This window comes from Atta colombica, unplaced genomic scaffold (assembly GCF_001594045.1).
Source record: "Atta colombica isolate Treedump-2 unplaced genomic scaffold, Acol1.0 scaffold176, whole genome shotgun sequence".
Taxonomy (NCBI): domain Eukaryota; kingdom Metazoa; phylum Arthropoda; class Insecta; order Hymenoptera; family Formicidae; genus Atta; species Atta colombica.
In genome coordinates, this window is record NW_017259267.1 from 215,457 (window position 1) to 227,427 (window position 11,971).

At 36.3% G+C, this 11,971-nt stretch overlaps 1 protein-coding gene across 1 annotated transcript in view; it reads right to left on the minus strand.

Annotated features, from left to right (window-relative positions):
* LOC108686349 (head-specific guanylate cyclase) overlaps positions 1-8,846 on the minus strand; it is a 27,026-nt gene extending 18,180 nt beyond the window's left edge. The window contains exon 1 of the mRNA XM_018191613.1: positions 8,499-8,846. Coding sequence (XP_018047102.1) covers positions 8,499-8,741 — 243 coding nt within the window. The 5' untranslated portion in view covers positions 8,742-8,846. The remainder of the gene's footprint in view (positions 1-8,498) is intronic.
* Between the last annotated feature and the right edge of the window lie 3,125 nt (positions 8,847-11,971).

The window sequence follows — 11,971 nt, forward strand, 5'->3', positions numbered from 1 at the left end:
CTCGAACGAAAATATTTCTTCGTGTTTAGAAACTTTACAAATTTACGCTTTAAGCAACTTCTGGCAAAATCATATTAATGTTGAAGCTGCGGACATTTTGTTGCGGGCATGGTTGCACTTTCGTCACGATGCGTATCGACGCAATTCCACAAGTAGGAGGAAAACTTGATTTCCATCAATTTAACTAAGTAACGAAGTTTCTGTCGCGTCCATTCAATTCATCGAGTGAAATGGATCTCCGTGTCGAACCAGTTGCCCGTCACCATAAAGCTTGTTTCTATCGACGTGTCATTCGCGGTAACAATGATTAGTCGCGAGCGTTCTCTGAAATTCGCAATACGAATGCAATACGTTTTTTATACGAAATTTTTATACAATTTCGTTTTTGCGTATTCATGCGGTGGGATATTGTACGAGTTAAAGCAGAGTATACCAACCGAGAAGAGCAATCCACCATATTGTCCTACTGTAATCTACAAAATGTTAAACCGTGTAATAGATACGGACGTCTGTTGAATGGCATAGTTTAATTACTTTTGGCGGGGCACACTGAATGTTCGTGCTACTGCAGATTGCTCGAGTAACCTAGTTGTATTTTCCGTTAGCTAAGCTTATTTGTATATTATTATAGAGAAATAATCTTAATGTTACATCTTAACATTCTTGTCGGTCATAATCCCAATTATTTAAAAAAAATGTATCATATCTCTAAGTATAAGTACGATATTTTTCTTCTTTTTCTGTTCTAAAAATAAGCGCAGGATACCTTATATTTGTTATATCATTAAACATTTTTCTTTGCGAAAGATAGTCTCTTGTTGTGAGGAACCCCAGCTTCTCGTAAAGCACTCTAGTTTGTTACTACAAAGCGCAAAGGGACGCTATACTCGAGAAAACAGAATGACGAGAAAAAGGATTAATCTCATGCACATCCCTGACGTAAAACGTATTTAATGTTTCTTTAATGAAGACAGCTTGGTAAAAACGTATGCCACGTGGTTAAACTAAAATACACTGAATATCTTTTCATTTTGCGGAAATGATCGTATAGTCTTATGAAGCTCGTGTTTTTATAACTCGACTGATGCGCGATATTTTTAGCAACCGTTTTCATCAAGAAAGGAATTCTTGAATACAATGTGTTGAACTTATGCACATTTGAGAGTCGAAGGAAATACTGCAGACAATGCAGAGGATACACACATTTGTAAAATAATGAACATTTGAATGAAAATTTTATGCTCTACAACATGCCAAAAAATTGCTGAAGAGGAACAATTCACACATCAAAAGGATATATCTCTAGATGAAGGTTGGTAAATAAAATTATGATTGTTTATTATAATGCTTTACGAGGTTATTATAACGCATTATTATAATACTACGAGATATCGAACATTATATTTTGCTTATGCATTCCATCTGGCTAACTTTGAGAGATATTATACAAGATTACAGTATTTCTCTGTTGCTTCTTGGCGCGTGTTTTCCTCACGTCAAGCGAAATATCATATGCGATCATCCAGAAATGAAACCGTAATATCTGACTTTTGTATGTGTGTACGTATCAAGTTAAACAAATACAACTTACATAGCGAGAAACACCTAATACGAGAATAATTACAATAAAATAAATATAAAAGATCAGTCATAAAGGATCTGTATTGTACTACTAAATAGCAGTCTTTGAATGGAGCGTTTTATTTGCGAAAAGAGGAATCCTTTTCTTTGGAGATGTCTGCGGAACCAAATTTTGTATGTTAACGTTGTTAAATACGTATGTAGATATATTAATGTATTAACATGTTAAATGTTCTACAAATTGTTTCCATTCCATGAAGCGCGCGCGAGCAAATAGAACTACTGCAAATTCTATAAAAATAATGCGATAGATTTACTGTTTGCCTATTGGGATTTTCAGTATGAGGCAGACATTGCAACGATTTGATAAAAGTTGAATTTCTCCCCAGCGTAGCGCTTCAATATTTATGTTCCGATAAAGATAAACACATGTGAGCCTGGCATATAAATTACTTCAAAAATTCATCCGGTGTACAATAATATTTACGTTCGTGCTTTTTAGTGGAGAAAATACAAAATTTTAAATTAAGCCTTAATTTAACAGATATGTTTGATTATGAGAGAGAGAGAATGAGGTTTTATTAAATTTTCTACAAGAACATCTTTCTGTATAATTTTCAAGGTACCACCGGAAATTTTATTTGATTTTACATTTCCACTTACGTTCATTTAATATTATTCAAGAGAGAAAGAGATATACGGAAGAGTATCTACGACCATTTATCGATCTGGCATATTTCTCGCCGTAATGGCCCCGAAAGCATCCAGAGCTAGTCCCTGGAAGAACTGCGCTTCTCAGAAGCATTCGTTCGCGTACGAGGAGCGTCGTGCAATGAGGATCATCTATCACACGAGTGGCCTGTCGTAAAAACGTATGGAGGGTAACACGCGTGTTATGCAAATCTATCAAATCGATCGCGGCATTTCCATAACATTGCGATAGCGTGGTAGACGATAGCGTGGTGTACGGCGGAACTGCATTTACGACCCTTACGATTACCCGACGATGTTGGAAGTGCCGTTAGAAACGACGGGATGTATCGATCGCTCGTGAAGAGCGAATTTTGTGTTGCAACGAACATGATTAAGTTCTGGTAAGCTGCAATTCATTTAGGAAATGTTGTCGTCATGAGTTAGGTTTTACAAACTTATATTATATCAAATATATTACAAAAGTATATTATATCAAATGTAGAGAAAAATAGAGGAATTACAAACATCGGGTAAATACAAATGATTATTTCGGAGTATTAGAGTAGTGATCATTTCTCATTTCTCGTATCCAATAATCTGATATATGTTCACTGCTACACTATAACATACGAGTAGAAGACTATTTAAGATAAATATTACACGTTTTCTTGATATTTTTTATGTAAGCGAGAAAGTGGAGTAATTGCTATTACTTGAGAAAAAAGTTAAAGCCGCACTATTAATAATAAGTTATACTGTCAAATTTAACTTAATGAGTCGCCATTGCGACTCCCACTCAATCATATCGTTATCTTATACTAATTAAATTTGACACTATATCGTATTAATTTGATATTACATCGTGTCACTTTGACAGTGGTGACTCACATTAGATTAAATTTTATACTATAGATTTAACAAGGTGACAATCATTTTGAATTATAGAACCTTTATTTAAAGATTTGACTTTAAAACGCAATAATTAATAGTCATATATTATTAAAACAATATGATAAATACAAATTATAATTTTAAATATGAAACGAAACCCTTCTGTCATTGCCGCTGCGTATAGCGAATAATTCCGAATGTCTTGCTTTTGTTTAAAATTATAATTAATATTGATAATTATATAAATGTTAATCATTATAGTTTAAATATAGTATTAATATTATAGTTTAAAAACTAAATAACTGAAGTATTTCTTTAAAATTTCTGCAACTGATAAATGATAGATTTTATTCAACTTTTCTCTTAGGTGCTCACAATTTCCTTACTCTTCTCTATATTAGTATCTAGTCATACTTCCGAATATTAGATATTAATTTCTTATAAGTGGACCGTATTATATTTCGTAATTCATAATAATACCTCTGCTTTGCAATGATTACAGTAATATATTATTGCGCCACGTTACCCCTAATAATCTTCTGGAGATCGAAGCTTAAGCCACTGATTGAAAAATTGTACATTAATCTCTATTAAGTAATAGCCGATAATTCCGACTAATGCACCTCAAGCTTGCACGTGTAATTAAAATTTTCCAGCGTTTTATCTCAGTCCTCTTCCACGTGCATGCTAAATTTCAACTTCACTATATGCGACAGGTAATGGTACGCGTATGAACTTTCCTCTGTGTTTAAGTTCCAAAGTGCTATGATACAACGTCAGTTATCGTAGCAATTACATTCGTGCTACTGCGAATTTATACGCAATATTTGCGTCAGATGAGCAACGGCTATTTGCAGGAAAGGGAAGGAAATTCAGTGAAATATTAATATCACGCATCGGTTACGAGCGATATGATTCGACGTAGAAATGTAGTGTTAAAAATATCCGCGCGCATCCGGCATCCGGGAGGAATTTAATAAAACGCAGGACATCAAATCCGAATATATCTATTTCGCTCATCATTTCCCGGAATGACGCGACGTTTATTAAATCGTAATTAATGTCTGCATCGATGATATTACGTTATTATTTTAGTAAATTTCCCGCGTGAGGTAAAACGCCGTTCAATCCCCGGTATCAACTCCGGATCTCTCGATTAACGCAAGCCGCATGATACCTACATCATAGTGCTTCTAACGCCGAACTGACGATCGAGGTACACCATTATTGGGTCAAGCACGATAAGTGAGTTACGTGCTACTGAAGTTTCTCGCGGACTGCAAACGGGCATTTCTCACGACACAGCTGGCATTTAAAAAGCCACCGTTAGAAATGGCTCGTTTAATACCGCTGCTCACGGGATTAGGCAGGATAATCTATTTAATGCTCGTTTACGAGGAGCTCTTTTAGATGCACAAAGGAATTTCTCAACATTTCAGTGCAAAAATTTCAATGCTCCAAGTGGGGAAATAGTGATTGTACTGTACTTCTCCGGCGAAGTACCTCTTTTTCGTTGATTTCTTCATTGAACGGCACCACATTTTTGCTTATCTGACAACGCTCTTCTATAACGTTGGAAAAAAGAAAAAAGAATAATTGGCCGCGCGGATAGTTGAAAAGCAACTGCAGAGACAATATCTTGATATCTCGCTCGTTAGATTAATTGCATTTGGAATTTGCAATCCGCTTTTTTCACCATCGCGCTGCGTTGCGCGCAGATATTGTGCTCGTAAAATCCGATTTTACAGCACCTTTTCTCTCTACACACACACACACACACACACACACACACACACACACACACACACACACACACACACACACACACACACACACACACACACGCACGCACGCACGCACGCACGCACGCACGCACGCACGCACATAGATACGTAATTATTCGATACACCTACTTTTTTACACGCTGTATTAATTCCCCTCGTACCGACATAATAGTTCGTATATAGCATATATATGGATTTTATTTTTTAACGTTCGCGTCATGTCGAGCTAGTGAGAAGCTACCATAAAATATCGGTTCTTCGATGTAGAATCGCTCGCAATGACATCCATTATACCAGAAATATCTTGAAACGTCCTTGGAAAGATCTCTCTTTTCATTTAGAAAGATTAAAACGGAAGCTTGTAGAAAGACGTCGCATATATTGCACTAGGCTGCGTTTTACTAGGCTAATAACTCCTGACCTCTGCTCCGGATCTATGGCATTTGTCCGCTTTAGAATATGTTTTCCGTGGCACGATTAGCGATTCGTAACATTTGCTCGTCGTGGTCATTTATTCATTCGCTTTAGTAAATAACCGTTTGCTATATCAGGCAGTGTTTGAGATGAACGAAGGAATATTCGGCTGTGTGTACACGTTGCAAAGCAATCTCGTGTTTTCCACCCTTCTAGATTAATTGCTCTTGACCCTTTTAGCTCGAAGCTGCGCGCCGAATACTCGTTTCTACGTCATTTCGAAATACGTGGTTTGTCGATTTTTTACAAAAAAAAATCTATGAAAAATGTACAATTCCAAGAACTTACAATTACGTGCAACAAAAACATTAGATTTCCTCGGAACAACGAAATTATAGTTTTTAAGCGAATGTACTTTTGACCGCGCCATCTTCGTATTACAAAATTTCAGCCTCATTTAGGAATGAATTCTGTACGCGTTATTGATTTTCGGTGGTACCAGAATATCGCACAATTGCAAACGTTGAAATTGAAACTCCAACCGTAACTGCATTACAGCGAATTGGCAATCGGATTTTCAAATTACAATTATAATTTTTAAATAGCCATATTTAATGGGCTATAGTGTTACCTTGTTATGTCGAACTCAAAGAGAAGGATTTAATAGAATAACTGAACCAGAGATACGGAGACGTGCCGCCATGCGCTGCATTGAAGACGAAAGTTTCAGTCATTGGAAATTTTCCGACGCACTTGTCAATTAGAAAGCGATATTAAAGACGTCGTTTTATATATAGCGTCACGTGAATTAAACGGAACTCGCGCTTCACTATCCATTGTCTCGCTTGAACTTCCACAAAAGTTCAATCAATAATGAAACCTCTGATTTCTTCCTTCGAATTTCCATCTCAGTAATATTTATCCAGGCAGTGCTAACTCAATATACGACGTTCCCAGAATTTCATTTATTCTAAACCTAGCACAAGATTTTCTCCAATTATATTTTATATAAGAGATACCAATCGAAGAAAGGAAGAAGGTAAAAAAGTACTTCTCACAAGACTTTTATTGCGTTCATTTTAGCTCTCTTACACTAGAAAAAAAGTCTGGTTATACTAATTGGAATTTTAGTTGAAAATGGAGAAATCATATTTTTCTGATTGAACCTATTATAGGAATTCTAGTTGAAATAATTCTGAATTCTGATTAAAATCTTCTGATCTGTTCATTTTTAACCAGGAATTTTTTTTAGTACGATTTTATCTATTTAAAACAAGAAAAGTAATTAAACATATTTATTTAATAGTAGAATTTGGAAAAACGCAGAATCCGTTTTTTTTCACAAAAAGAAGCCATTTCTAGAAAATTATAATATAAAATATATAAAATGACGTAATCAACAAGTATTGTTTGAGACACGTTCGATTTTATCCATTAATATGAGCTTCGCGTCACGTTCCGTGCCTATTCTTGCGAGGAACTATTCATTTCCACTTCACCCATTGTATATCGAATGCTGATAGTGGGCTATATGGCTCAACACCTCTCGGATTTATACACGCCGTTATCACCCTAAGTGCCACGTTCTCGTCTTCCTTAATCTGCCATTAACTCCCTGAAATATCAACGACATTTGCCAACTAGATTCCTAGAAGGGAATCGATCCAACGTAATTGAATAGTGGAAAAACTCGTTGAATTGTTGCAATTTAATAATCAGAAGTGGCCGATATTATCTTGATGTTGATACTTGTGATCTAACTCACCGAATATATGTTCTTTAAGAAGTATCGGAAAAGTATAATTTTATCTCTTCGTAAAGAGAAAATATTTACCAACTGATATCGATTTGTTTTGTGTAAAAAATTGTTATTTATGACTATCGAAGATGGCTTTAACGAAGGCAGTAAGGCTCTGTATCTGTAATAAACATTAATAATATGTTTCGTATCTTCTTAAGTTGCTTATTGCGTTTTTTATCATGTAAGTTCTAAAGCTATGAGAAAAGGAACGTGAAAGCATTATGAAAGAAATACATATTAGTGAGACAAGACTTTCCGTGCCAAGTTTAATGCAAAAAGCTTTAGCAAGAAGCTCTATACCTTCGCAAGACAAGGTTTGAAAACATTGGCCGTTCGCGTGAGTCGCTAACGTGGTTTGCTTCCGCGCGGAGGAGGAACTTGGAAACTCCCGCTTTCTCTAACAGCAACGGCAGGAAACTTTTCGTTGGGATTTATTACATATTTCTGACCCAGTTCTCAATGAAAAACTGTCCCGATTCCCATGGTGATCTCTGTAGCGAGTGCATTTATCGTATGGAAAGTTTGATAGCGGTTTCTATATAACTAGAAGAGAATGTGGGAGTTTGTGTATTATGAATAATAATTAAACAAAAACGCATGTTATTACCAATGTATGTGACCCGATAGCAGGGCAACGAAATTAATTTTACTGCGGTCTATTAAACAACGCAAAATATTAAAGTAAATTATTTATGATAATTTATATAATTTATCCCGCGTTCTTTAAAACGCAGCCAATTAAATTTTAAGACAAACGTCAATTTATCTGTGCCGATATTTAGATCGATATAATAAATATAAATTCGAGCATTCGACGCGCAGATTATTGCACATTAAAACGACTCTAACTTGGCGTTTCGTTTATCATAATCATTATTGTCTTTTGAAAATGGAATTCAGTACTTCAAATCCTCAGTATACCGGTTTTAAAGCTGACAAGAGTAAAGAAGGAAATTCACAAACAGAGGTGAGTGTACATAGACGACAAAGTAGAATAAAACCTCGGGCGAACTGAACCAATTGCGTGTTACCGCCTGCACTAATCCGACTTTGAATTCATCGAGAGAAAAGCCGTACAAGAGCCGGCTGATCCTTCGCGCGTTAAAATTATTTCTTACGCGGTATTTCTTCAGGTCTCCACTTTCATCTAAAAGCTTGGAACAAGGCATGCAACATTTATTCGTATCTTTTACTACCACGTCAATGAGATATTAAGACGCTAAAGAGGTGCATGCTAAACAGTGGTAAAGTACGCTGCGATAAGAGACGAGGTAAGGATAGTGTATGCGACAATAGCGAAAGCTGAAGGAATAAAATCATCATTTATTTAATACCGAAGGGTTAGTCAAGAGGGTCACCGCGGCTCTTAGGTGCTTCAGATTAAGTGTCTGTGTGTTTTCAAGGTCGTCACCATCTTCTCCTAAAAGCGACGATGTTATTTGAACCGATGATTGTCGCAGGACATCAATGTCCCGTTCATCCTGTCTGATTCTCACAATCCTGCGATGGTCTCCTTCCCTGCTGCTATCATCTCTGTGAGTTAGTTTGAAGCGTCTGCTAGAGAATGGACATGCCATCTTGCAAATTTGTCGCTCTATTGTAGTCCAAGGGATGATCACCCACAGATTACCAACGTGAGATGTGAACACGCAGTGTTAATTTATGAGGGACATGTCGCGCGCTCGTCGTATTTATCGACGATCAGCTGGCTGCTTGAAGCTGTGTGCCCTTCCGTATCCTCTCTCACTGTACTCTCCAGTAAATTTTCTATAAACCTGATAGTTTTTACGAGACCGTTCGAGACCTAAATGTCATATCGATGTTCTAAGCGGCACGCAAACACGTGAGACCGATCCGAAAAATCGTAATTAACATCGCCTTCATCGTTGTCTTCCCGATTGTCGTCGCCGTATCGTCGGCGTTGCTGATACCGATATTGATGATAGCTGTCGAGGAGCCTATCATCCTCGATCGCCTGATCATTTACCACACGTTGTGGAGGGAAGCCACTCGTCGTCGCAACGCGCTACTGGAGCACGTTTATCCGGCGTTGTCTACAGCCAGCGTCGGGCCGGATGCGATGCACGCGGTTGCATATTAACTAGCGTCACCTTTTAAAATTTACTTCGCCAAAATTTATATCATTTTCTCTTCGTCGTGATTTTGCAGAGTCTTTTTCACTATGTGGTCTTCCTTACCCTTTGTTTGCGATCCCAATTCCTAGGGATGCCAAAAAAGCGACCCAGTTGCGCGAGATTGACAACCGTAATTCGCGCGCGGATTTACCCTGTCAGGGATGTGGTGGATCGTCATTCAACGGGTACACGGATACACGGTGAACGACGTGAACGGCTACGTACGTTACCATGCCAGAGCGCGTAGCGCCATACTGCTCGCGGATTGACCGAGGCGCAACGAGCAACGCTCCGAGGCGGTGGAGAGGAGAGGAGAGCGACGAGGAAGGTACCCGAGCGAGGGTGAATCGACGGCGTTAGGGGTGCGCGGAGGGTGGAGGCGCCACGATGGAGGGCACCAGAGACGCCTGCGCGTGTTTTCCAGCCTCCCTCTCAAACTATCACGCTTTCTGTCCTCTCTGCTCGCAGGTTATAAAGAAGAAAACCTACATACCTGCCTGACCTGCTTGCCTCGCTTGCTCTGCTTGTTTACCTACCTCACCTGGTTGACTTGCCTTGTAGTTAGTCTGCTAATTTGCATGTATATTTTTCTGAGAATTTCAAGAAATTTAACGTATATCTCATTATTCATTATTCATTATTCATTATTAACTTATGTAATTTGGCCGCAATAGTGGCATATGTAGCTGACAGATGAAAACCGAGCAATAAGCATCCTCGCGTTTATTTCAGGAATTTATTGAACATCAAACACATTTGTAATTAGATTAATAGGACATGTATTGCACGCGCGAAGTGCAAATTGTAATTTGCAAATTTATTAAAATATACCAAAGCGACAGATAAATTTAACGATAATCTAATTTAGTAAAATATTAACGATAATCTAATTCAGTTAAATATTGAAAAGAAAATTTGTGTTATATAAAAAAAAGTGTAATTATATGGAAAAACTGTTCGTTGAGTAGATCATGTCAATTTTATATTATTTATAATATTTAAATTATCTTATATATTGAATCTCAGAATTTTATTCTTATCTCTTCCATAATAAAGATCGTGATGTTATTATCTTATATCTCTTGAGATAACTTGTTAAGTATTCACGTCAGGTCAACGTTTATTGCAAAAGTTCTAGTGACATTATTGTAATTATAATAAGTTTACAATAAATAATTATTGTACATCTAGATATAGTTACTACATTGTCAAAATATTTTCTTATAGATTTTCTGCGATTGGCGAATCGCGAGCAAGTTTTTTGAAAATTTTTATTAAACTTTCTTAAACACATGTTTATAACAACATTCTGCCAACAAGAAACAAAATAAAAACTAAGTCATCTTGATTATTGCAATAATTTATACAACATCTAAATAGTAGACACACAATCTGGATGTCAGAAAGTGATACACTACGAAATTAAAGCGGCTAACATCTTCCAAGTTAATAGCACATCTTTCTTTTGCGGAATAAGAAGAGATATTTGAAGATCCTGTTACTTTTATATACTTCTATACTATACTGCTATTCCACGCTGTTTTATATTATTATGGACCAATTCTCCTCTATGGATCAATTATTTTTAACGTAGCCACTTAAATGTTATATCCTTCGAAATGCTTCAATGCGTCTGAACTAATAACTGATCAATAATATGTTACTCTTAACATAATTTCTTAAACGTTATATTAAAACGATTTAATAACATCGATAACCGATAATTATTTATGTAATTTTATTTTATCCTCTCTGAAATGTCCCTTCAATTATGTAGTTTATGATAAAGTGCTAAAACGGGATTGCACGATGTCAATGGAAACAAGCGAAGAGTATAAAGACATTAGTATAGATGAGTTTGATAACAAAATTTCTGCACTTTTCTGCTTCATATCTATATCACAAGCGATCGACAGGATAGGGTATTCATCTCGATGTTCGACAATTTGGAGCGATCAATGTGTACCATTATCACGAGGAACATTGCTTCGTGCCGCAGTTGAATGTCAGTGGTCTATCTAAGAGGAAGTCGGTTGGTCCGATCATTGCTCAAGAGATTCCCGATGAAAACGCGCCGTAAATTACGATCACTCTAGGGATTTGTATAAATATCGGCTGAAAGAGAAAAAGCCAAAAACATATTGCACGAAAGTTTATGGTATCGGTAGAACATTGTTATTTAAAAAAAATGTTTAATACGTAGCATCTCTTTGCGACAATGTTTTTCTCTAATATACAAGCATCGATACGTTGCGCTGTTGAGAAAATAATCACCCGATTGTGATAAAATGGGGGCAATAAGGATATAAATATCTCTTAGGAGCGGCACATATCGGACTTTGCAGAATTAGCACATTAAATCGACGATTCATGTTTCGTTCAAATTTCTCAAATTATTCAGATAAGTAAGATTATATATCTTTTCTATTTGTTACCTTTATTGTTTGCGCCTTTTTCATTTAATGAAGAGCTAACGTCACAATAATGCGTAATGACTAGCGTAATACTGCACGCTATTAGGAAAACATAGACTTTTGTAGACATTTATTATATTTTATTTTATAATTTTACGATTATATCATTTATGCAATAAACGGCACAATTAAAAAACAAAGCTTTCAAAAAATAAATTTTAATATTTTGAATTATAAAAATTTTAGTATTAAATTTTA